General features: G+C 35.7%; 3 protein-coding genes across 4 annotated transcripts; 1 reads left to right on the top strand and 2 right to left on the bottom strand.

Moving 5' to 3' along the window:
- Positions 1–46: 46 nt before the first annotated feature.
- On the bottom strand, positions 47–6,921 carry LOC145620589 (uncharacterized). Of its 2 annotated transcripts, none has more exons than XM_081675284.1 (11): positions 6,685–6,921; positions 6,202–6,479; positions 5,937–6,131; positions 5,192–5,538; positions 4,146–4,437; positions 3,897–4,055; positions 3,215–3,580; positions 1,737–1,802; positions 1,583–1,631; positions 696–819; positions 47–184 (listed from the first exon to the last, which is right to left on the bottom strand). In XM_081675284.1, the coding sequence occupies exons 1-11, from the start codon at positions 6,851–6,853 to the stop codon at positions 94–96; spliced, it is 2,136 nt and encodes a 711-aa protein (XP_081531410.1). In that variant the 5' UTR covers positions 6,854–6,921; the 3' UTR covers positions 47–93. The 2 variants fall into 2 exon arrangements, with proteins under 2 accessions (XP_081531410.1, XP_081531411.1); XM_081675285.1 differs by having other exon boundaries at positions 5,937–6,113.
- Positions 6,922–8,031: 1,110 nt separating this feature from the next.
- Positions 8,032–20,757, bottom strand: LOC145621558 (phytochrome-associated serine/threonine-protein phosphatase). The gene is made up of 10 exons (XM_081676287.1): positions 20,402–20,757; positions 18,765–18,911; positions 18,595–18,662; positions 16,485–16,542; positions 11,736–11,846; positions 11,033–11,083; positions 9,854–9,997; positions 9,669–9,764; positions 9,509–9,580; positions 8,032–8,352 (listed from the first exon to the last, which is right to left on the bottom strand). The coding sequence occupies exons 1-10, from the start codon at positions 20,480–20,482 to the stop codon at positions 8,269–8,271; spliced, it is 912 nt and encodes a 303-aa protein (XP_081532413.1). The 5' UTR covers positions 20,483–20,757; the 3' UTR covers positions 8,032–8,268.
- A 543-nt stretch (positions 20,758–21,300) lies between these two features.
- LOC145621426 (uncharacterized) lies at positions 21,301–24,073 on the top strand. The gene is made up of 4 exons (XM_081676157.1): positions 21,301–21,711; positions 21,791–21,844; positions 22,412–22,525; positions 23,766–24,073. The coding sequence occupies exons 1-4, from the start codon at positions 21,661–21,663 to the stop codon at positions 23,892–23,894; spliced, it is 348 nt and encodes a 115-aa protein (XP_081532283.1). The 5' UTR covers positions 21,301–21,660; the 3' UTR covers positions 23,895–24,073.
- Positions 24,074–26,901: the final 2,828 nt, after the last annotated feature.

The following is a 26,901-nucleotide window of genomic DNA, read 5'->3' as shown; positions in this document are numbered from 1 at the left end:
AAAACACCATCACTCCAGAAACAACTTACAGAGCACAAATGGCCTTCTGCAGACAGACCAATTGGGGGAGCGTTGGCAACTAGTCTTCCACTGTCATGGTTGTGTCATTTCAGGAGCAGGAATCATGTTCAAAGTCTTCAAAAAGAATGTCAATGTGAATGCAGCTTCCTGGAGCTTCTCAAATCTAAGAATAAAAGATGTGTATAGATCAAAATAAATACTTAAATAATTTACAGATGTATTGGCATTCATGATTGAGATCAATGGAAAGCAGTATAATAAAACGAAGGATACTGTTATACAGCTCTGTGTCTCCATCACTAAACGTACTTGGAAATATTTGCACTTGCCTTTTATGGTTTGCCATCAAGGCAGGAGTTATATTGTTTATAGAGTAGCAGACTAGCAGTGGTATGTAAAATTGTCAACACGTCAATTGAAAATTGGAAAAAAGTCTAGGTTGACCTTAATGGCTGGTCCAGGTGATCTAACACAAGAAATCATTTCCCTTTCCATATCACTATATTTGCCATGGCATTTTGTATCATTCATGATAGACCAATCCAATTTGTGAAAGGGATACATTGTCATTAACTAAAACACCAATTACTCGTACAATTCCGTGGAAGAATATCAAATCTTACATACATACTTTCAAATTAGAGCCATAAACAAGAAAAATTAAGGAAGATTACCTCCCTGATTTAGATGAATGCCCTGCCCCAAAATCACATTTAAACAACAGTGTATTATCATCAGTCTTTAACTCCCTCAATTTTGCCACAAATTTAGCAGGTTCCGAGTACATCACACGCTGATCTGCCACAGACACAGCATGATTTGGATTTGAGAGTGGGTCCAAAAAAACATACTACGTAAAAAAACTGAACTGAACTACAACAGAGTGCCAGCGTCGGTAGATCAAATTTTTGAAGATAAAAAACCTGCCACACCTGGAAAGATAAACCACTTGCAGCACAACTGGTGGCTGGTTATAAACAGCAATGATGGAAATGAATTTAAGTGAAATTTGGCAAGCAGAGTAACATTCTAACATCTATAGTTAATCTCATCCCCAAATTTGTATATATATATTTTTTTAAAAATTAATGTCAATTAATACTAAACACTGCCCCAAAAGATAAATAAAGAGATAATTTGGGTAAGTTAGCATTGACTTTTCATGCCCATTACCACTATATGCTACCTCTTACTAAACAGCTGTTTGGTTTATGGACTCTTCTGACTACAAGTTCCATAATCAGAAAGAAGCTTCTTTTCCAAGAATGAGAAAAATTGATATATTGTTATAAATGTGGTGAAGGGGAAGTTTCAAAGATATCAAACTAATAAGGTTGTCCACTATTGCTACTTCTAAAGTTCTAAGGCGCTCTTGGCAAAAGAAATAACCAGAAAGCTTCCAAAGGATTGGAACCTCTTCAAGTGATCAAGCACATTGAACACACCGTCAAAGACAATAGAAGAATATTGATCTAATCGGATGAACTTTTGTATATTGAACGAACGACTCTAGCGCTAATGAAACTGAAGCGTTTGACAAGCCGAAAATTGCAGTACTTACCATGCAAGCCAGCCGTAACCAGCATATGAGGATAGTTTTGCGCTTTGACCTGTTCAGATCAACATCAATCAAAATGACAGCTCCCTGGAGTATGGAATCAAACACAAGTTGGCTAAAAAGAGTTACTCATAGAATGAAATATCCCAGAACTCACATTATCAACAGGGGAATATGATTTCATGTAGAAATAGAACTCTTTTTCCCGAGGATCACCCCATTCCTGTAAAAACGTATACCATGCTATAGTTGCTTAAAAAAATTTAATGGACTGAAACATAAATTATGGGGGATGATTGGATAAATACTTAGTACATACTATAATATTAGATCAAACAATTAGTATAGATCTGAACAAATGGTATAGTATAATTCTGCAGCATTCTGCAGCAGCTAAACATGTTGGATGCCTGGCTCAAATTATTAAAATAAATCCTATAATAGTTTTATGCATCCCCTAAATATATACATTTTACAAACTTGAATTAGGAATCTTAAAATAAATAGAGGGGATAAGGTGACTTAAAGTCTAAAACACAATGACTATCAAATTTAAGGCCCTCTTAGGTGAGGAGCCCTATGATGTTGGCATTTTGCATGCCCTCATTGACAACCATGCAGCTGATTATCAATGCCTGCTAACTATATATCTGCATATCTTTTATTCTTATGCAACATACTTCTTATAACTCATAACATAATTCAAACAACAAAGTTGGTTCAAGGTCCAGTAAAATCTGATCAGGGATCTAAAACTATAAGTCCAATCCATCTTACAATTTACGCCTGATATATAAATTGTAATTGTTAATAAAATCTAAATCTGTTCTAAGCTTCTAATTCCCTTCTCAGCCTCCTCAGAGTAAAAGGAGTCAAAAGACAGAAAAATAAAAATTGACAGCTATAGCATGTAAACAAAAGCTTAAACATTTTGCAAAATTCCTAACAAATTGACTGATCAACATAGTTGTTATAACCTGTAGCATCCTATGGAACAAGTGTGACGCCAGACTTGATTGTGGAGGGGAGGGGAGGGGGGGAATAGACCCGAACCAAAAAGAATTGTAACAATAAAAGGATAATAGAAACTTTTACCACGTGTAAACCCACTCCCATAACTACATACAGTAAATTTACACAGAAACCAAGTCAATGTTTTTTCTTTAATACATAAGAGTAACTAATTTCTAGTTGTATTGTCTCTTAGTAAGAAGCAAACTCCATAGACAATAGTACATGGCTACATGCCAGTATGTACCCGTCAATATATCATTTATTTAACTCTCCTTTTTATAGTATTCCATATTTATGTTAGCAAGAAAGGCCATGAAACTAAATTTTTGTGCTCGGGGCCTCGGGCAGCTTTTTTCTAGTGTTCCAGTAGGCACCGTAGGGGGGCTATGGCAAAGCTTGGCCTAAACCAAGCAAGTTCAAAATTTGGAGAGGGGGGGGGGGGGCAGTTTAATGTAAAATATAGCGTTTACATACTGCCATTCTACCCTATATGATAGTACGATAGACAGGAGGCAAAAATTAACAGACAGTAGATGTGTGTGCTTGTGTCATATTTAGCTGAGCAAGTCATAGTATATCCATAGACAGTAATTCACCATCAAAAGAGAGTGCATTTGTTACCTCCCACTCTGCAGTCGTCAGAGGAATTGTTGGATCAAGCATGGTTGACACAACATCAACAAAAGGTACATCAAGTACAGCAGCCTTAAATAAATCAGGTCGCATATTCAAGACGCCACCAATTAGCAATCCTCCGGCACTTCCTCCGTGTATGCACAGCTTTTCCTTTGAGCAGTAATTATTCTCTATAAGATACTCAGCACATGCTATAAAATCAGTGAAAGTGTTCAGCTTCTTCAATAATTTTCCATTCTCATACCATTTCCTCCCCATTTCTCCACCACCACGAATATGACCTATGGCAAAAACAAAACCGCGATCCAACAAAGATAACCTTGATGCCTTGAAAGTAGGATATATGCATATCTGCCAACATATATAGCATGTTTAATATGCATAAAAAAATAAAAATAAATAAAGCTCCAAACCTAAACGTAGAGTTGTGTTAGTTTGTCACTGCCAGACATATAAGTGTATTCAGCACAAATCCACAAACTCACAAAGAAACTCTCACGGTAGGATGGTAGGTCTTTTTGACTTTCATTATATGATGGCTCAAAAGTTATACTACATACTTTCAAAAATATACGTGATAACAGTATAACATAAAAGGTTATGTCTCAGCTAAATAAATCTTTGTTACTAGGATGTTCCCAGAAAAATTATCAAAGCAATACATCACCTCATATGATCCATAGCCATATAGCAACAATGGATTTGAACCATCAAGCTTTACAAGATCCTTCCGATAGACAACCGATAATGGAATATGAGTACCATCTGATGCAGTGGCCCACTTTCTATGTGTCACATAATTTGATGCATCAAAACCACCTAATACCTGAAAGGCAAGTGATTGACTTGGAAAGATAATAAAAGTAAAAACCATTACAAAAAAGGACTAGAACAAGAAAATAAACATTAAACTTACCGTGTCAATTTTCTTCAAGACACGCTCTCCACTGTCCATGTCATAGTCATACACAGAAGGTGGGGTCCTCAAGGAGCTGTATGAGAACCTCAAAACATTGGAAGAAAACTGAGACTCCAGATGGTGCACATCATATGCAGGATCAACAAAGTCAACATTGAGGCCCCCAAATAGGTATTCAAGCGGCTGATCAATGGCAGGAAGGCGATAGACAACTACTTTCAGGAGACCGCCTTCATTCTCATAAACAACAAGATGGTTCTGAAAAAGCTGGAAGTCACTAATTTTTACACTGCACAAAAGTGAACCAACCAGAAAGCTTAGGCAAACAAAATGAACTGGAGGGAAACATATTATTAGTGGTACATGTACCCGATGGTATCGATACAATGATTTAATAAATGATATTCCGTGTCCTTTGTTTATTTACATAAAATCCAAGAGCAGAATTATCTATAAACATAAAAGCTGTATAATTAATCATACAAGAACAGTATAAGCATCAAACCCCCCACCCCCTCTCAAGTCTCTGACACTGAAGGTATCTCAGTTTAAAAAGCCTTATAGAAACAGCTGAAACTGGTTTGTGCTTCACTACTTACGAACCACAAATAAACAACACTCAAGAAAAGCAAAGCTAAAAGGTGGTTAAATCTTTCCCGTGTATGAGGAAAATTGTTCCAAAGAAAGCAATTACATTGACATTCACAGGTTGCAGCATACAGCTTTTGTAGAAAAAGATTACAAGTGAAAAGGTCCACCAGCAAAGCGCCAATGTATAATCACAAGTTAATCCTCCTCAGTCCAATAATGTAACCAAATAAGATATGCCTACAAATCTACAATCCATGTATATATTAAAAGCAGCACAAAATAAATACGACTTATAGAAAACTCCTTGCCTAAAAAAGAAAATAAGAACATGTTCCAAACTACAACTAGAAGAGTAGTCAGCACAAATCTAACATGACCAATATTGTCATGCCTACAACCAATCACACAAGAACTAGATACAAAGCAAAAAAGTAAGAACTAAAAAATCTTGCCTTTCCCTGTGCGGGAGCAGAACTGTCATTGCAGATAGATTTCCTATTGGACAAGCTAGCAGTTCTGAATTGAAGCAAACATCATTCCTCCTCCCAATAAAGAAATGCTTGCCGCGATGACTGGCATATGTGGATACACCTTGCTCGCAAGGAGTCAAAACATTGAGGCCTTCTTCTGGTTTTGAGGTGTCCAGATAGAAGATGAACCTTGTGGTTTTACTTTCAGATGCTACAAACACATAACATTCACTCTCAGAAATATTTGGATAAAGTGAAAACCTTTCATCCTTCTCATGGTAAAGGCAAGAGTCACTTGATTGGTCAGTCCTTAACTTATGTAACCACACCTGTGAGTTTAGTTTGACAATCATACAAAGGAGGCTTATCAGAATAATTTTGACAATTTTTTGGACTAAATTAATATAAAAGATGGCAAATATAGAGAACTGTATGACCAACAGAGAAACAACAAGAATTAACAACCCTGAATAAAGAGCAGAACATATGAAGACCACCCACCAAAAAAAAAGAAGACCAAGCAACATAGCTATTATTACGATAGATTCTACTATCTTGTCTCCAACAGACCAGCAAAAATAAGCATTGCTCCAGCGTTTTTTATGCATTAGTTTTCCAAATCCAAGTGTCCTAGTTAAGCATCAAGCACAGTAAAAAGGCTAGACACAGAAGCAGAAGTCGTTCTAGGAAATACTTGAAGGAAATGCAAAGAAACATAAAATGAAACCTTGTCTGGTCGAAGGGTCTCATCCATTGTAATGTACAACAAAGCTCCATCACCTGCCCACTCAAGATCACAGGTGACACCCACCAGAGGGTTTTGAATGGGTTCAAGAGTCTCAGCATGAATGATGTGAATGGTATAGATCTCGTCTCCTTTAGTATCTTCCGCATATGCAATGAGCTTTTTGTTAGGACTTACCTGGAGAAATAGGAATTAAGACAAAAAGGAAAACTGATAGTGGTAGAGGAGATAGAAGATGCAAGCTTACCTTAAAAGCATCAATGCAATAGTATTCATACTTGGTAGCCTTAACATTCTCATCCAATAGAACATGTTCAGGGGGAGCAGTTGGCATTGTATCATGCACAGACAATTGGGTGACTCCATTGTCAATAGCAGCGCGCCTACAGTGCTGCACATACTCCTTCCCTTGTAGTGTCCTTTCATAGTAGTAGTAGCTACCTTTCCGCAAAGGAACAGACATGTCATCCTCCTTTATTCGTCCTCTAATTTCGGCAAACAACTTTTGTTCAAATTGCTTGGTCCCTAAACAAACATATATATGATGAATTTCACCGTTACAAACATATGATTATTGCAAAATTGATTATAAATCGGATTTCAGTGAATATAGGTTTTGCTGCATTGCCAATCAAAATAAATCACACAATGAAATCAAATTGTATGAATCAACAGAATTAATTACTCATAAAAATTGCAAAATAATACTTGTAAGTAGAAGTAGAATTACCGGACATGACGAGGTCGGAGTAGGAATTTTCAGCGCGAAGATGAGAGAGAATATGAGGATCAGAGCGAGAATCATCTCTGAGCCAATAATAGTTGTCCACTCTGATGTCGCCAAACATCTCCATTTCATGTTTCTCTTTCTTCGCAACGGGTGCCACTGCCACCATCATCTTCTTTCCGGATTCCTCACTTTGATTCCTTTTTCGGACTAGAGTTGTTATAGCAGTTTAACCAGTCTTAGGAGTTGGAACTCAACTCAATGCTTATCAATGTTTCACGAATCAAACCAAACACTACTGAAGCGATCACACTCTCTAATACTCTATACTCACAATTTATGTCAAATCGTCACAAATAATATGAAATGGAGGTATTAAAATACGACTCTCTGTCCAAAAAAAAAAAAACCGACTAGTGGGTTTTGGAGACAAATCAAGCTTCGGAATTCGTGGCAAATTCAATACACAAAAGTACAAGACTTTGATACCGAGTAAAGGTACCATCAAAATATGAAATTTTGTCGAAATCAATACTCTTTTACTATTTCTGCCAAATCTTAATAACTATCAATTGGGTTAAAAAGTAGACTTCAAGAACTTTTCAACGATGTTTTACATTCTACGCGAAAATCTCAAGAGTTTAGCCTCCATGCAATTTTTTTTAAAAAAAAAAATAGTCTTTCAATCCGGGTGATGACCTTTGTTGGAGGATAGAATATTAGATTGGGTTAAAAGGTAAAACATAGAATATACATAAGACAATAAGACGTTCATCCATTCATGATTAAAATACGAGCGTCGTTTAACAACTCCACCATGTTTTAACTAGGAAAAATTGCCCCAAATAATCTCACTTTTGGGGCATCCGCTAAAAATAATCCTACCTTTGAGTTATTTTTAAATAATCCGACCTTTATACCCAATCTACTCAAAATGATCCGAGAGTAACTCTCTTTATGAGTAGAAGTTATATGACAATTTTTTGCAGCTATGCCAAAATATCAATTTATAAATAAAGAGCTTAAACTATGCTAATGGTTTCCCTTTTGGCTTTTGAGATGTTGATTAAGGGCAGCTCTTACAGAGTTGCGGACATCCCCCACCCCCCCCCCCCCCCCCCCCCAAAAAAAAAAAAAACAAAAAAAAAACCATTACTGTGATAGGGAGGGCGGAGGGGGGCCCTCCCTGTATACGTTACCGTTAAAAATTTTTAAACATAAATATGTACTCACTCACCAGTTCACACTCCCTAGCAACTATGTTTCGGTATCATTTAACCTTCAGCAAATGAAATATTTTACAATATTTTATATGCAATCTAAAACTTTGATAAAGAAACCATCAATAGATTAGAAAAATGATGCAAATATACCACTAGAAACAAGAAAACATATGATCTGAGTTATCACAAAGCATGACTGAACAAGAGGGCATTTTTTCTGGCGCGATCAAAGCATTTACTGACAGAAATCTAACATGAATGAGCCAGCATTACCAAGAATTCATACCCCTTCCTAAAAATTATAAACTTGAAAAATCAGATCAATTAATAATTATACAAGTCTTTGAATACTGAGAGAGAATGTCTATAAGAAATATGGAACCCCTGTTCTCGGCCCCCTCATCTGATTGTTCTCTTCTGTCTCTGTAAAGAACTTCACCTCCCTCTCCTGTTACACATGAAAAATTACACTTTAAACTGTGCTTCCATTACAGACAGAAACAACATTTAAAAAAAAAAAAGCTTCTACATAAGTTGATTTAGAAAGAGGAATGCATAAGACCAGAATATGAGAACTATTAAATCTTAAACCATGCATTTTACATATAGACAATATGACTACGTCAAATAATCAGTCAAGAATAATGTAATCCAACAAACAAGTCACATCCAGCAATCATAAAACTGTATCACCTACTTTCCCCATAATTCAACCTACTGGTTGTGACTTGCATTTGTAGTTAACACTAGGCAATCCTTGCAATCCCATTAAATCTAAACGCCAAATTCTCCTATACATAACAGGCAACTTGATAGTCCAGAAGATCCCAATATCATACAAGATTCTAGAGATACCCCTGGTATCTTTTGGGACTTAAAAGATAAGTTTGCAATAAGAGTTCAGATTTGCTAATGCAAAAATTCTTCCTATACATGAATCACAAAGAGATCAAGGTTCATGTTGAGGAGTAACATGAAACTAAATTATAAAAAGGACAAGCTCATAAGATGATTTAAACCATGAAGCGTGGACAAGACTGCTGCTGTAGACAGCAAAGAGGAATTATATGACAATCCATATCAAGTCAAGCCATCAAAGAACATAAACACTAGAATTTCATGGCTTCACTTCCAATTGAAGGGGCTTCTCTGAGAAATTTAACAAATAAATTTCAGACTTACATACTATTTGTGGCCCATCTCTCTTGATATTACCCAAATAGTAAGCTTAACAATCTAATGATAATTTGTACGTAAAAAGTTGGAAAATAGCCGCAGATGTATATTTTTTATATTTGTCTAGCTCTTTTTCTGTGTTCACTTATCTTTTGAAAAAAAATTTCTGGTAATTATACGGGTCATTCCTGCATGTGTTTTCTTGTTGACAGTTCACTTGAGGTTATATAAAATCAGGCAAGTATCTCCCAGCAAGAAAATAAATTTAAAAATAATGAGAAGAAAAAAACCAACATGAGAAAAAGGAAAGGCAATCATTTCAGATGACCACAAGTCAACACAATTATGCAGTCAGTTTATTTAACCACTCCAGTGGAGAAAAATAAATAAATAAATAAATAAAGGTTACGCCGTTACGCCTAACTCACCATATTGTCATTGAAACTCAAAATTGAAGCAACATTCCCACAACGGTAACAGTAATTTGGTGCAGACCACACCTGTTAAATCAAAGCCAAATCCTTCAACAGAATTTTTAACATTTTTTTTAAAAAAAATATGAATAAGGAGTTGAAGCAGCAAATTTACCGTTACAAGGCCCTTATCTTGAAACATGTACTTGAGACCTTCTTGTACAAGCTGATGAGCTCGACAAACTAAATCAAGATTGTTTATGTGGTTGAACTGCGCATTTAGAATTATACAGCTTAGTAAATTTATCAAACAAACTGTTCAGAGTATAAAAATAAAAAAATAAAAAAAAAAAGACGTGCCTCAGTTGTCACTCTAGATCCAAAAAGCCACCCTGCACCGCGAGGACTGACAGCCCATGTCTCAATATCTTCAGGATCACTCCACATAAGGTCACAAAATGGCCCTTCATGAGGAATTTCACAATTCCGTTCAATAACCCTTATCTGCTTATTGACAAGTCAAGAAAAAGAAGTACAATCAAAATTTAGCTCACTATAAACAAATTTATGATCATAAGCTCATGCATCTGTACAACAAATAAAATAAATACAAGAGAGAGAGAGGGGGGGGGGGGGGGGGGGTTGTAATGCCAATTTGGCAAAAAAACAATATCAAGATTTCCTTAAAACTAATGGTAAATGAAATTTATTGCAAAAAGAAACTTGAATATCTACTACTTCCTCCATTAACTATTATTTGCAACATATACTATAAATAGATGCTAACTATTATGTGCAACAAATGTTTTCTTTCCTTTTTAGGTTATCATTTCTCTCTATCTCTCTCCTCATCACATGCATCCAACTTTTTCTCTCTCCATTTTACACTCACAAACAACTTGTAACACTCTACTGGTTAATTACTTGTAATAATATTAATTTATGCAATAAAGACTTGATCTTGGAAGGAATAGGCAGCTTTTGATTAATTTGAAAATGGAGTAACAAAACAAGAGTAGCTTGAGGCTACAAGTCTCTGATTTAGCACCTTTAGGGCACCACTCTCTAGCTCTAGAATTTACTATGATCTTGCCTAACTAGCAAATCCTACCCTCCCATTCTTATATATACATATGCTGCCAAAAGAAGGAACAAAACGAAAGTTGCAGCAGCTGTCAAGAGCTCAGGGCTCCCTCACTGATTTGGTGGTGACTGCCCTGCTGTCACATTCCTTGGCAGACCCTCATTCATTGGCTCCTCATTCCTTGGCTGACCCCTCCTCCTTCGCACATAAGTCACCAAGCCACGGTCCTTAGGAGTTAGTGCATTCGTTACACAACTTTTGCCTAGGAGTCCGCAGACACCCCATTTGTTACAAATAATAGTTAACGGAGGAAGTAGTTAAAATCAAAACAAATACAGTTAAATAATCACATTTAGAATATCAGAGTTATTGAACATTTTGCAATGTATCAAAAAATGCCCACAACAATAGCATATTGCAAAATGACATTGAAGCTAGAAGCACAGTGACAGAACCTGATCAATCGTTCGAATATCAGGTGAAAGACCACCATGAACACATAGCACCTGCAAGATCAAACTGAGATGATTAGCCAAGAGAGGAAGAACAAGGTACACAGGTTCTCAGAGTAGTATTTGTATCAAATGATAGAGCAATTAATTTCCAGGATCAAATGATACGACAAGAAAAAGTTTAAAGAAGATTGTAAAAAAGACAGTCAAATACTCTCAACCTATTCCCACGTATTTTCTCCAGAGTTTTTGGCTGCAGGCTGCAGCATTTGACTTTTACACGATTCACACATTCTACTTCGACAATTTTAGGTGAACTATACTTTAGCAATGTGAGATCTTGTTAGGTGTGCCTAAACACATACTTTGAAAGCATCAACTTTTTCATAATCTTTACTCACTGGTATTTAAAGAAAGTACCGGATGAAAAATGCATTGGCAAGCTTGAAAATAGGACAGTTGCAACTTAAAAAACGAAGGAAGTGTGAAGAAAAACCAGTGCATGATGCTTCAGTAAAAAAAAAAAAACAACACAAAAACACACCAAAATAAAAAAAAAAAAAGGATATGAATGGTGTCAAATGTACAGTCTCCACCCACTATTGACAAAGATGATCTTACTGCAACTTCATCCATTGACCTCCTAGCCAGAAATGGATTATACTACCATTACACCAAGAGTAAGATGAAAGGAAAAAAAACTTACAGTTCCATTTATAATTGCCGAGAGAGTCAGATAATCAAAGACATCTGTGCAATATCTCCATGCATTGGCATTTCCATACTTCCTCTGGCATTCATCATAAAACCCATATACCTGGAAAAAAATAAGGTCATTATTCCATAAATTAAACAAACCTACACACTCACCTATCCTGCAATAGTCAGGAGAAAGGTGTCCCGATTACAACTTTAAGGAATCATCAAAGTACATAAAGTAGAGACTTAAATTCTTGAGTTTATTACTACACACTTAACATTTAAAAATTTTAATCATTCTAGATTGGTGCCCCAATATCAAGCATGAGCTTAAAATTCTGTTAATAAGAAAAATACAATTTTTCTAATTTTGACAATTATTTTTTTAGGAACATTTGACAAGTAATTTAATTTAAAAGGGATGATCATACAAGGTAAATTATCTCATATATATTCGTGTTACGCATATAGTAAGATATGGAACGTTTAACATACATAATTGCCATAATATTTTCATGTTTTTATAATATACAACTTCTTCTGTGTATTCCGTACTTGTCAAATTACATAGAGGGATACTAGGTATGTAAGGGGCATGCCAAGTGTTTTCTTGCAGATCTATTTGACTCCATATATAGACTATTACTTATGATGACATCTTCATAAACTGAGGTCTCAAGACCTTCACAGTGGATATAATTAAAACTCACAACATTAATTAATGGAGTACAAAAGAAAACTATACTTTCGTAATTGAAATTTCAGGTAAATAACAGAAACTCCAAAGTACGCACACAAAATTTTAAAATATTCATCCCCCTGCATCTCTCTAAACCAGAAATATAAATAGCCTATCATTCCACTAGAAGTACAACCAGAAGCTGCAGAATACCACTCTTAAAAAGACTGCCTTTTTCCTAAAGGAATAACTTCATCAACAAAGCACATCAACACTTTTCTTAAGTATGCCAACAGCTCAATACCAAAGTAAGGAAGACATTAAATAAACAACAATGATATTTCCCATTTCCACCAGAAAAGACTCAGAAGAAACAGAAGAAATATGCCTCGCCTAGTTAGTTTCCAACCCTAGGTTGCACAGAAACTGATATGGGGACGGAAAACGGCAAAATGAAAATTTTTAAAAACGGGTACGGCAAGGATACAGCAAAAAATTGCAGAAAAATTAAAATTCATATGATGCTCGTAAAAAAAATCCACACAACATTTTTAAAAAGAAAAATACTCCTAAATTCTACTGAATGTGAGTCAGAGTAATAGATAAGTAAGACTAAAAAAGAATTAAAAAAAAAAAAAGGGGGGGAGTAAAAAAATTCAGAATTACAGCTAATATACCTTTTTCACCTTTTTGTATATTACAGTTACAGCCACTTTACCTATTTCACGTGATAATGCATTAGTGCTTTACTATTTCCAATTTCAGATTTTATAATTCTACGGTACTTTACTTTTTTACCAATTGAAAGTTAAATAATTGATTTAAAAATAAAAGCCATCTTCTTCCTCTCCTCTCTCAAAGGTTCAGTAATGGATGCCTGAGAGATTATCTCCCCGGCCACTGGTGTCGCTACGGGTGGTAAAAATTGTATATGGCTTCTTCAATTTTAGGGATATCGAAAATCGAAATTGGGTAAGAAAAATTGGGTTTTTTTTTTACAAAAATGTGGGTCGGGCCTCTATTGGGGACGTTAGAAAAGGAGGTAATCCGTCCCCGAAACGACTCTGAAGGTGCTCCCAGCCGTACCCAAATTTTCTTCCCGTACCACTTTTCAAGGGTACGCCTTGGGGACGTATCCTGGCCATAACCGACCATACCCGTCCCCGATGCATCTTCGGTACGAGAAACGGCATGAGGTGGGTGTACCCGGGCATCATTGGTTACACCTAGTGGGTAACATTAAGCTTATTCAGATTACAACCAACATTATACCACAGGTACCATCTTTCCTCAATGCAACCAAAATCATAACTAATGGAACACGCAAATCAAGGCAAAAGCACTGCCAGTCTAGTTGCATTTTATTAAGGCCCTGTTTTTTTCACCTTAAAAAAATATTATTCAGTAAAAATGATTTCAGTTCAGTAAAAATAAGTTCAGTTCAGTAAAATTAATTTCAGTTCAGTAAAAATAATTTCAGTTCAGTAAAAATAAGTTCAGTTCAGTAAAATTCAGTTTTCTTAAAGAAGAATTATAATAGAAAATCAGTAAAAATAATTTCAGTTCAGTAAAAATAATTTAATTTCAGTAAAAATAATTTCAGTTCAGTAAAATTAAGTTCAGTTCAGTAAAAATAAGTTTAGTTCAGTAAAAATAATTTCAGTTCAGCAAAATTAAGGTGAATCAAACAGGGCCTAAGTCTAATAATTGGAAAAGCCTTTCATGTTCAAACTTGAGTGCTTACTAGTTTTACCTGTCTAGATCACTAAGAAAAATATTTGAGTCCAATGAAAATGGGCATGAATTGGGACAATCGATTACAGAGATTGTGATATTTGAATACATCTGACAGTATTTGATTACCTACCCCACTCCCACCCCACTTGTTGTTTTCTTGTAATATAAAAATACTAAAGTTAATCCTTTTATACAATAAACAAATGTTTTAAATAGACCCACTTGTAGTTTTTTTAAACTACGTGTCCACCCCAACGTCCCAAGTATTATGGGACAGAGGGAGTAAAAGTTTAGCAGAAATTAAGTTTTTTTTTTTAAAAAAAAAAAAAAAAAAAAACAGGGAGACAAAAAAGGTGGAGGCAAACTGTATTGTGTCCTTTCTAAATCCCAAAAGATAACAACATCAAGTAGCGCTCACCTTATTTCTGACAATTTAATCCTGCATAAATACTATACTAGAAATAAATTGACAGAGGTTTTAACTTTCAATATTGATTCCTATTTCCTTCCACACAAAAGGCTTATGGGCAGCTAAAGCTCTACTTTGCTCCAGGGAAACTTCACTTAACCTACAAATCCCTCCTAAATGTGTAGGTTAAGTGATTCCTGAAATGCCTCCACTTTCAACTCATTACATCATGGCAGTTTTCAAAGATATAACCCACATTGTAAATGTCAAAGAAGCTGGGGAAAATGACAAAAACAAAAGTCTTTGACCACTACAAAGCTAAAAAATAATATTCTCCAGATAAAGAGCTTGCCCACATACTAGACATCGAAAATAAATAGTTCTTCAATCACAATCACTGATAGAAGCAAATAACTGAAAAAACAAGCATTACTTCAAACTAATCAATACCCTTACACTTTGTTTAAATTAATATCTTACATTGACATTTTCTTATATAAAGATCTCGGTTTCATGAGAGGAAAAGGAACGAAAAAAGGTAACTTGTTACAAATTCGATTCACCAGACTACTATAAAAATCTCAATTTTGATGAGTGAGTTAAAATGTCAACTCAGTAACAAAATAATGACCAAAATAAATGGTCACTCAAATGATAGATCTGACAAAGTAAACTGTGCAGTCTCCATCAATGTAGTCCAGCCACATTCGCATCTATTATATAGAGATGATGAATATTGAAAACCAATAATATACTACCCGGTTGTCACCCACATACATAGAAGGCATATCATACTTACTGCTGAATAAATGAGGTCAACAATTGCTCATGTGTCCTCTATTTTTCTCAAGAGACGAGTCCACATCACCGACTAATTTCCTCTCACGCACAAGTTTATCTATTTATAACACGAGCCATTTCTTCATATATCAACAAAAACTGATTGAATTTTCAGGCGATGTATTTTTCACCTACAAACTCCAAGCTTATCTGATCTAAACCTACCAACATATTGGCCTAACATAAACTTACTTTTAGTTATAAATGAACTTACCAGCCCTTTTCTAGACTTATTAGCCTAAACAAATTAAAATAATCATAACCTAGAATATTTTTTAAGGAATAAAAAGAGGCCTAAACACCTCCAAATCATCATACTAAGCAGATTTACTTGAGCAATACACATTTTTTTTGCACGAAGCGCTCCAACAAAAACTTAAGAGTGAAAAGGGAAGGAAGTATAATATGCAAGAGGGGAAAAGTTTGCAAAACAAGGCTCAAAGTAAGTGGATGAAAAAGAAAGGGAAAATAAAATAGATGAACAATCATGTCATGTCCTCAAAACATATATTCTCCCTCCACCCTGCCCTATACCATGCCATATTTTCCTCAATCCTCGATAGTCTCATATTACTCTCAATCACCCACCACCAAGCTTTCTTGGGTCTTTCCCTTACCCACACAATTTCATCACTTTGCTCACTTTATAAGCCCTCCTAACCAGTACATCACTTGATCTCCATCTTACATGGCAAAACCACCTAAGAGATTCTCCCTCACTTTCCCACTCCTTAATTTCAATGAATATTATATAAAGTAGGATAATATACATTGAGACAAATCTAACACAACCCCACATGATCATGTTTTTTCTCGTGTATATGTGAATAGTGCCCAAAGAACGTGTCAACTGGTATGAAACAAAGGAACCAAGTAAGTAAAGTTTAAATCAAATAAAGAAGAACTTCACCAACTCATGTCTTCATAAAACATCAATAGAAAAAACAAGAAAATCTGAATGGAAAATAAGGAGAAGGGGAAATAGTCATGCAAAATTGCAAATGAAGCACAATGGAGAAGAAGATAAGTAAGAAGAACCACTGATTGAAAGGAGAACAAGGATGTTAGAGCAGCATATGTCGGAAACCTACCTGAGTAAGCTGCCTGCTTTCATGATTTCCACGCAAAAGAGTAATGTTTGCAGGATACCTGCCAAAAGACAAGAATGCATAGTTGCAACAAATATGAGTTAAGTATAACTTATAAAGTACTAAATAACCTAATAATATTGGTAACTTAGGGAAAAGGCAGTAGGGTACAGAAGAAAAATTCTCAAAGGGATGATTCATATCTGTTGTTAAATTATGGCATATGTATATAAATTCTAGCGACAACAATATACATAAGATAGAGATAGCAAAGTTATTCAGAATCCACTCCCAAGCAGAAGCTTAAACATATCACTAAATCAGGATGAAATTATGTGAAATACAGCCATCAATCCATCATCTCCTCATGCCAGAAAAAGAGATTTTAAGAAAACAAAAATTATTTAAAATTCAACAAATAATTATGCACATTTTTCAACAACTTATGAAATTCCTCAGTTCCTAACGAAACAGATTCTGCTGAATTTTGGTTAGAAATCTTTGCCAAAGAATAAGGATGGACACAGCAATAATTAAATGGAAATGAAAATTAAATAAAATAACACCAAGCGACACACAGATTTTGTCATTAATCCCTAAATGAAGACCAATTTAAGCAATATATTTAATGCTTATAGTTAGCTCTTAGGGTTGTATTATCAAAACCAACAACTAAATGTTACTTTCAGTTTCAATCACTTGAAGCAAGTTCACAAAACAATGGAACAATTGTTATACAAAACCATCATGAATGTCAATGTCATAGAGCATAAAGCACTCAAAGTTTTACATGAGTTACTTATCGTCCTAATAGTGCCAATAAGGAATATGGCCACTAGATCCTCAATTTCTGTTAGCTGTCTACAACATTCTACTAACCTTACATGCCAGATCCAGTAAGGATTGTTAAGGCCAGCTAACCATGATTACAATAATATTGGGAAACGAGATAGGATATTGGTGCCAATAAGTCGGCCCCTAACATACATTCGCAATCCAAGCTCTTCTTCAATGCAAACAATAGTTTTTCACCGATAACAAACGGAATCATAACCCCTAATGCAATTTATCCAGCCAAAATAAGTTGGCTTAGGAGCTCTCTAGATTTGTAATTAACATAGCTCATACAACGCTAGATACAGCGTAATTCTAAAAGTCAATTCTCTGAACAATTATTTTCTTGAAGACAACAAATAAAGTGTCGTTCACATTCATTCACAAGGTCTTCATAGTTATAAATTACCTTCTTCGGCAATAATAGATAAAAGTGTTGTTCATGGAAACTACAATTGAAGTGCAATCAAATAATCGCCATAAAAGTATAAAACATAAACTTCACTCAAACAATTCCAGGAGACTGGTAGTCTCAGGTTCTCAGCAATCAACATCAGTACGCTTATCATCAATCCACGTATAAATCCAACAATGATGAGTGATCCAAAATCTCACAAAACTTGCCAATTTTATACAAATCCAGAATAATTCCCTTGTGAAGGGTAAAGAGATCGACCAAAAACTATAGTGACACAATAATCACTAACGAGTGAAGGACATGGTATTTAAGAGCATAATGACTTCATTCCATTCACAATCTAAACATCTGGTTGCTTCTACACTGCATAATGTGGTTTCCTCGCAACAAATGCTTAAGGATTAATATTACACCTGTTAGTGACATAACGAAGACCTTTATCCGTTTCACGAGAGAGATCATATACGACAGTTCAACACTATTCGGACTCCTACCTGCATCTTCTAAGATTATGATTCTTCCAATATAGTACCTAAATAACTCAAGTTGACTGTGAGCTTGCTCTTAACATAATGGCAATTAGTCAATCAAACAAACACTATACAATTAGTCAAGTATTTTTAGTCTTCCCCAAGAAAAGGTCTGCATCAAAAACCTGGTAATTTTGCACATCTCTATACGTAAAGGTCCTAAACCACTAAGACCATCTAGTTCAAAGATTACAGATAGAAAACATGATAGTGAAATGGAGCAAAAGCAAAAATCCAATAACAAGATCCACAAGCATTAATTTTAGTCCAGCAAGAAGAACAAAGTTAAGTTAATAATAAAAAACATATGCATAACAGATTTAAGGCATACCTAGCTTTAAGAAGCAAAAGGATGGTAAACACTTCAAGACTATTGTAGCCTCGGTCAACAAAATCTCCCTGACAAAGGATTTGAGATTTTAGGTCAATAGAGCCAAGCAAGAAGGGAACAAATGTTGACAATCACACAAGCATAGCAATATTAATACATATAACTAGTACCATAAATATGTAATTGGTCTCTGGAACATGACCTCCAGTCTGGAAAAGCTTCATTAAATCATGGAATTGCCCATGGATGTCACCACAGACAGTGACTGGACTGTTGACTGGCTGAACGTTTGACTCCTCAATAAGTATCTCTTTTACCTGATACATTCCAAATATGGGTATACGCAAAGAAATGATCAGATAATTGACAACTTTATGAACTCTGACAGAAAACGAACCAGCTTAGATGATACAAGAATAAAAATAAATAAATAAATAATAAAACTGAAAACAAAAGGGTAAAATTTAGCCATAAAGAAGAAAGTGAATGATAGTGACGTAAATATCCTAAGAGGGGACTGCAACAATAGTTTGAGATGAAAAGTCTTCCTAATTCAAAATTCTTTGCTAAAAATCAAGTAGTACTCCACAGATCTATGTAAGAGAAAATAAAAAATAAACGCAAATGTGGTACTTATCCAAATACTACATTAATCCTTTCTTAAGCATGGTATCCCTTCGGAAACATGTCTTAAAGACATACATTTAAAATCCACACCAGAACTTCTCAGCATACTAAGCGCCTGATATCATCAACCCTTCAGGCTGACCATTATCACCCAACGTGTTACTTCTTTCTTACGAATTAACAGATATTGCACTAGACCAGTGTAATTGGAATACCGCATAATAAGCAAGAATTTTCTTAGAAATTAAATTATTGCCATATTATCATACGAACCGTTCAAAAGTAAGGTCACTACATATATACAGTAATTTAACTACATGGACACTATCCGGGATTTTTTTTAATAAATAAAATATTGTCATGGTTTTCCTTTCCCTTTTTTTTCCTACTTGAGGATTTCTCTTAATAAGTATCCGATTGGGAGATCCAAAGCTTCAAAACTTAAAAAGCCTGCCACTGCCAACATTTACTATTGCATTAAAGCACACTCTAGAATATAACTGATTGCAAAAAGATGCAGCTACAGAAAGGTTTGACTGGCAGCTTGCTGCACAAATTCGGAAACCAACTATGTGTAACAACATTGACATTTGCCAATAAATGGCATTCCTTTGTCAGGTTCGTGAAAGGATTAGGGGAACTTGTGGATAAACTTGGCCTAAAATCATTAATATAAACTAATCTCAACATCCATCATCAGATTCATCACTCCAAAGTCCTAAGGAGCAAAAAAATTCACATAGATTGGCATTAGACCAGCCGTTCTGATAAACATAAATTGGGAGCATTGAAATTATACATAGCTTGTACTGTTGCCGCAAAGATTACACTCCTCAGTCCTCAATCAAAAAACACATTATTGATTATTCCCATTTGCATTCCTCAGAATTTCGCTTTGAAGCAGCAAACCACAACCCGGCCATCTCCAACATTTCTTATTGCATAAAAGCAAACTCACGACTTAATGCGAAACCACAATTCGAAACAAATACATCTATACATCTAAGTATTATCAATACAACAAACTTCCTGTCAATGAAGGTAAACTGAGACTAGTCTATCAATCATTTATCCATAAATCCAAAATTACAAACACAAATTAAACGCAGAAATAGTCAATCAGAAAATCAACAAAAGAGAGAGAGAGAGAGAGAGAGAGAGAGAGAGGAGGAGAAAATACGTATTCGCAAAGAAGCTGAAGCTCATCTTCGGCTAAATGCTGGCCTTCTTTAACCTTGGCGATCCATTGGTCCAAATCCATTGTAATAATTGTTGAATAATCTCAGAAATTTCTACTTTCACACTCAATCTTTCTCTCTCTCTCTCTAATAGTTTTAGGGTTTTCGTGGTTGAAGCAAATCTGGAGAAAAGAGAGAAATAGGGTGATTCAAATGAAAAGACAAAAGATGAAGAAAATGAAGAGGAAGAAGATCTTCGAAAATAAATTGGGGGTTTGGCCGGCACTCGCACGCCGTAAATAGCCTCAAAAACCACCACACCCCCTGCTGCACCCTAGATTTAGTACGTGTATTGGGTACTTGTCTTGTGTTACTCGTATTGTAGTCGCGTCCATTCAACAATCAATCAACGGTTGGTTATTGGCTATCAATAACTCGACGCTGATGTGACCTACTGACCTACAAGAATTTGTACAACTATAGAAATAATTTGTTGGATTAATGATTTAATGATGTCAAAAAGTCAATTGTTGATTACATAGGTATTCCAATGTTTTTAACTTGCCGTTAATATTAGTTTAATTCCAATTAAATTCATATTTAAAACTTGTAGTTAACCTACAGTAATGAATTTTGTTGCAAATAACTATTTGGTGTTGTCATTTGACTTAATCTATAAATTTCATCTATCTACAGACATAATTCTTTTAAATTGGGAGATTTCTACAAGATTGATAAAAACTAGAATGTACTCAAGTTAATATACGAAATACAAAGTATATTGTAGGAAAGATAATCCAAGTAATAGTTTACAAGTTTAGATAATAATATAAATTTACGATTATAATAAATTTTAAACTTCTAATAAGGTTGAATAAATTCAAATAAGTTTACATGATTCCGTTAAATCAAGGTTAACGGGGCAACCTCAAAAAAAATTAGAGTAGAAATTGTATAAACTTTTCCTATTGAGTATAAAGGCCGTCGGTGAAGCGATTGAGGGTTGGATCGAAGAGAATGGAGGAATCTTCAAGTTCTGTATAAACAAATCGTTCTGCTACTCTTGTGGTGCGCGGAGTCGCAGACCACCCTTAGCAACCACCAACACTTGACATCAATCAGTTTATGCACCGAGTATTGGTTAATTGAAAACACGGAGTATCAAGGTTAACGGGGCAAGGTCAAAAAAATTAGGAGTAGATTGGTTAATTGAAATTGTAAAAACTTTTCCTATTCGCGATTGAGGGTTCGATCGAAGACAATGGAGGAATCTTCGACTTCTGCTCTTAATTCCTCTAACATCGGATTTCAGGTTCCTCTTTAATTTTCTTGAGTTTTATTTTTGGTTTAATTTTTAATCCCTAACTCTTGTATTTGTGAATTATTCTCAGTTGTTGAAGAAGCATGGTTGGAAGGAAGGAACTGGTCTTGGTGCTTCTCAACAGGTTCTTCTTTTTCCCTCAATTTTATTTTAAACGAGAATAGATTTAATACTAGTAGTTGCATTATTTAAAGTTTCACCTTCAAAAAACGTTAACTTTACTACTTAGAGATTGCCAATTTCTGAATTAATCCCTTGCTTTGGAATTGTATTATTAATGTATGCACACATATAATATATTGGTTATGATTGGTTGCTAGACTACTCCTTATGGATGTGGAAATGTGGAATACGATAAGGGATTAATTTTATCACATCGTTATAGTATACTGGAGTTTCAGTGGATCTTCGGATGCATTCATTGTCTCTTGCTAATTTTCAACTTGTTTCTTTTCCGATTTCCATTGTCTCTTCATTTTTCTGGTTGCTTCTTAACCAATACTATCACTTATCATGTTCAATATTTTGCTAGTTTACAAGTGGCATCTCTCATTCAATTTATGGGAAGAGGCTTAATTATCTATATTGGTTTGACTTGAAAATATCTGTTTCATGTTATGCATGTATCTGCTTGTAGCTTTGAAAATCAAAATATAATGTTGTCGTAATTGGTGATCTATGGCGCTAACAGGGGAGGTTGGAGCCTGTGAAAACATATGTTAAAAAGAACAAAAGAGGTTTAGGGGCTGAAAAGTGGAAAAAGAAGACCTTGCAATCATCTACCTCTGGAGAGAAGGAGAAAACTGTAAGTTTCACTTGTTCCTTTTACAATTACTCAATCCTGTGTTGTTTCTCATTAGCTATTCTTTTGGGGGCATCGATGAAGTTATTGCTTTTTAAGAAAACCAATTATTATCTTTACAATTGCGATCACTGCTTTTGGATTTTAATTTTAAAATAAAAAGGATTTTGTTTATTTTTCCCTCTAGCAGATGATTTGATGCATGAAATTTGTTACTTTTTAGTTAGAACAAGCTCAACTATATTATATATGTGAAGTTGTGGTTCTGTTGTGCACTTTTACTCAAGCTCCCCCTGCAATTTTCTTGCAATAACATTAACTTGCATTTCTATAACCTCTGCCGATTATGTGAACATATGAGGTCCTGAGTAGTGGTCAGTATCTGTGTTGCTTGTACTGGTTATGGAGGTGGATTTTGTATTGTCATTGCATATTCTGGTGTGTATATTTTTGAGTCAGATTTAGATTGCCTTGAGTTGTATTCCTATTATTTTGGATCAGATTGAATCATTAAGAATTTAAGATTGCGTGATGAAGTAAACTTTTCAACCCTCATTATTGAATCCTATACTCCCTCCGTATTTTATTATTTGCTTCACTTTCCTTTTGTGGCTGTATTTTACTACTTGCTCTACTCCTTTTTTGGAAACTTTTAACAATATTTTACTATTTTCCTCCCCACTATCCTCCCCACTTATACTCACTTCTGCTTTATTAGATCTTTTATCCTTAACCAATGCCACTTTCATCATAAAATAGTACTTTCTAATTTCTACTATTCCTCCCAAAACTATGTGTCCGGAGAAATTGAGCAAGTAATAAAATACGGAGGGAGTATTTGTTAAGTAGCTGAATAAGCTATGCCCTCTTTGTAGTTGCACAGACTCCATGACATTTCTACGTTAGCGTTGCCTGTTTTGTAATAGGAGACGATCCTCATTGTTCAGAGTGGGAAGTTTCTATTGAGTTTTTGCATTGGGTTTTACTCATTTTCCTTTAATGATGCTGTTTGGAAATGCATGTAATCTGTGGACTAATACAGTATTATGAAATTGTTGCCTTGAGTGGGGGGACGCAGAAGGTGTGGTGGAGTACTGGTGGTGGTGCTGTGTAACGACTGAGTGTCGCTTAATATTGATAAACTAATACTTTGTAGTTTTATTATTGGTTGTGGGTCTTAGTCCTTATGCTTCAGATCATCGAGTCCTCTCTCTTGCTAATTTTGTTGTTATTTTTGTGACAGGAGAAAATGTCAAAAAAGGAGAAAGCACTTTCTAAAAGGGTGAGGAAAATGCTGGATGAAGAAAAGCGTCGGCAAGAAAATGAAGTTCGTCGAGCATTCTTCAGAGAGTTTTGGCCAGAGAATGTCTGACATTGGGTCACTAGGAGAACCAAAACCATATATACATTATTTTCTGCTGTCATGTATAGCCAACTTTTTTCTGTTGTATGGATACTTAACCTGAGTTTTGAGAGTGCAAAACGGAGAACCAAAACCATATGTACACTATTTCAAGAATTGAACTGTTATAAACATAACTTATCAAACCATCTGCGCTCTTTAAACAAGACAAAGTGGCCCATGATCATCGGCACTTGAGCAGGCTAGTCAGCCTCGATGTTTAAGGGTATTTGAATGAGTTTGCTCACTAATAATTGAAGGCACAATTATGATGTGCATATCTGCAACCCATTTTTTACGTTATCATGCAGCTGAAGATGGAAAGGTCAAGGGCTAGATCATTATTTGACATTTTATGTTGTGCTTCCTTTTTTTGTCAAAGAAAACCATGACTTCTAAAGGGTTCTTAAAATGTTTTCTTGAAAATGTGATCATTTTGTTGAATATATGAAATTGTTATGAATTAGAATATTCTCGTTTTATTAAAAAAAAAAAATGGCTGCAGGTTGTGTCTGACTTGTGCAGGATTTTTGTGGATATGCTGCCAAAGTCTTCAAGGGGCAAGGAAAGGGTGCAGTGAGACTAGCTTGCTGGCAGCCTGTGATGTTGGCTTTGTAAAGGTTGACACTGATGCACATGTGTGTGAGAGATTGTATGTAGGGCTGAGTGCGGCAGTAACTCAGTAAGGGATCATAGGGGGAAATTGGTTGCGTGGGCAGTGAGGAAGAAACGAGTAAGATGGGGTGCTGATCTAGCTAAAGCAGCAGCAGCAGCTGTTGGTGTGGAGTTTGCTCAGAATCTTGGTTACAGCCATGTTATTCTCGAATCTGATGCTCAGAATATGGTGAATGCAGTCCGAAAGAAATCGTGTGGAGTCTCTCCTTTATAGCTCTTTTTTTTGTTTTTAATGATATTAGTGTTTCTCAATCTAATTTTGTTGCTTTCTCTTGTATTCCTGATGGTTTCCTTGATGACATTCAGGCTCTCATTGCTCGTTTTTGGCGGGGCTCAACGAACACATCTAGAAAGATGCATTGGCATAGTTGGGACACCATGTGCTTACCGAAAGCATTGGGAGGAATGGGTTTTCGTGATCTTAAATGCTTCAATCAAGCCCTCCTTGCTAAACAAGATTGGAGATTGCATAATGATACTAGCTCTCTGCTACACTCGGTTTTGAAGGCAAAATATTATAAGAATGGTGATTTTTTGAACGCAGAAAGAGGGTACGATCCGAGCTATACGTGGAGAAGCATTTGGGGAGCGAGACCTCTTCTTATTGAAGGTCCGAAATGAAGGGTGGGTAACGGTTTGAGCATTAGGGTATGGGATGAGGCATGGCTGCCCGGAAATGGCACATCTCTTGTGCCTACACCAAATCTGAACTCTTGCAGGGAAATGACAGTGGCGGACTTGCTTGATTTTGAGAAAGGGTGCTGGAATGAAGAACTTGTTAAGAGTACTTTTGTTGAGAGTGAAAGTGATTTAGTTTTTGATATTCCAATTTCGTCTCACTGGCCTGCGGATCAGAGGTTTTGGTGGCCAACCAAGAATGGGTGTTACACGGTAAAGTCGGGATATTGGCTTGCTAGGCTAAGTAAAACACAAGCATGGTACTCTCTCCATGGAAATCAGGAGGAAGGTCTTTGGAAATTGGTTTGGGATATGGATTGTTTACCTAAATTACGCCATTTTATATGGAGGGTGTGTAAAAGTTGTCTCCCTGTGAAGGCGAGGTTACATTATCGCCATAATGTGGCTGATAGCATTTGCCAGGGGTGTGGTGCTGCCAATGAGACTGAAATACATGCGCTATTTGAGTGCCAGGATGCTGCTGTTATTTGGGCTCAGAGTGAATATACGGGGTTGCTTGCTGATGCTCCATCCTCTAGCTTTTCTGATCGGTTATTGTGGGTGGCTATAGAATTGGGCGCAAGGAGTTTAGTAAATTTTGTCTGCTGTCCTGGGCATCTTGGTTCTGCTGGAACGAAAGGTTGCATCAAGGGCCTGTTTCTGATCCCATTCAAGTGGCTGCTAATTTCTCAAGGCTGATGGCAGATTACCTTGAGTATGCTAAGCGTGTTTTTAAGCCTGTAGGTACGACTATTGGGGAATTTATTGGCTGGAAACCTCCTGCTGCTGGCTGCATTAAGGTGAACTCTGATGCACACTTATCTACTGGTGGGTATGTGGGCTTGTGGGTGACGATAAGGGATGAGTTGGGGAGGTTGGTGGCTGCTGCTACGCAAAAGGTGAAGGCCAGATGGGAGGTGGAACAAACCGAGGTAGCTGATGCAAGATTTGGGGTCCAGATTGCGCGTCAGTTGGGGTTCACAAGAGTTGAGCTAGAGTGTTATGCTCATACGGTTGTACAGACCATTAACAGTGATTTACTTCGCTATTCTCCTTTGCTGTTGTTCTATGAAGATATCAAGAGATTGAAAGTTGACTTTGAGTCTTTCGTTTGTTGTCATGTGTGTCGGGCGGGTAATTCTCTTGCACACTTAGTGGCTAGATACAATGTTTGTGAGTCGTGTTTTGTATGGACTGAAACCTTCCCTCAAAGTTTCACAACTTTGGCGGATCTTGATATGATTTAATAATATTGCCCGGCTAACAGAGTTGGGAATGCGGTAGCTCAAATGTTGGTGAATAAAGTATTTGTACGGACTATTTCCCGCAAAGCCTTATTGCTTTGGGGGGGTCAATATTTCAAAAAATAAAACAAAATAAAAAAAATATATAAAAAAATATAAGCATTAAGTGTGCATTCATAACTCACCCGATCAATTTGTTTAATCTTTAAATTGCAAATTATATTGCAGCTTTACGACATCATATTGTGGATTATCTAAATATTGACCCCGATGTAGATGATAAATTTTCTTATCTAAATTCATTACATAAATTGGGTACAGTTTTTAGAGAAAAGTTACCTAACATTTGTTTCTTTCCTTTCAAAAATTAAAAATTAAAA

The sequence above is a fragment of the Chenopodium album genome, chromosome 27 (assembly GCF_948465745.1).
Source record: "Chenopodium album chromosome 27, dcCheAlbu1.1, whole genome shotgun sequence".
NCBI lineage: Eukaryota > Viridiplantae > Streptophyta > Magnoliopsida > Caryophyllales > Amaranthaceae > Chenopodium > Chenopodium album.
The sequence above is the reverse complement of the archived record's forward strand: the minus strand, read 5'-3'. Positions and strand labels throughout refer to the sequence as shown.

Excerpts from the sequence above, each read along its gene's own strand:
- LOC145621558 (XM_081676287.1), bottom strand. The coding sequence starts at position 20,482 with ATGGATTTGGACCAATGGATCGCCAAGGTTAAAGAAGGCCAGCATTTA. Across the intron at positions 11,084-11,735 it reads CGGCAATTATAAATGGAACT|GTGCTATGTGTTCATGGTGG; the intron begins GTAAGTTTTTTT and ends TTGATCTTGCAG. Across the intron at positions 8,353-9,508 it reads TGAGTTTCAATGACAATATG|GAGAGGGAGGTGAAGTTCTT; the intron begins GTGAGTTAGGCG and ends CATGTGTAACAG.
- LOC145620589 (XM_081675284.1), bottom strand. The coding sequence starts at position 6,853 with ATGATGGTGGCAGTGGCACCCGTTGCGAAGAAAGAGAAACATGAAATG. Across the intron at positions 5,539-5,936 it reads AGACCCTTCGACCAGACAAG|GTGTGGTTACATAAGTTAAG; the intron begins GTTTCATTTTAT and ends CTAAACTCACAG. Across the intron at positions 1,632-1,736 it reads CATATTCCCCTGTTGATAAT|GTCAAAGCGCAAAACTATCC; the intron begins GTGAGTTCTGGG and ends TGATCTGAACAG.
- LOC145621426 (XM_081676157.1), top strand. The coding sequence starts at position 21,661 with ATGGAGGAATCTTCGACTTCTGCTCTTAATTCCTCTAACATCGGATTT. Across the intron at positions 21,845-22,411 it reads GTCTTGGTGCTTCTCAACAG|GGGAGGTTGGAGCCTGTGAA; the intron begins GTTCTTCTTTTT and ends TGGCGCTAACAG. Across the intron at positions 22,526-23,765 it reads CTGGAGAGAAGGAGAAAACT|GAGAAAATGTCAAAAAAGGA; the intron begins GTAAGTTTCACT and ends TTTTTGTGACAG.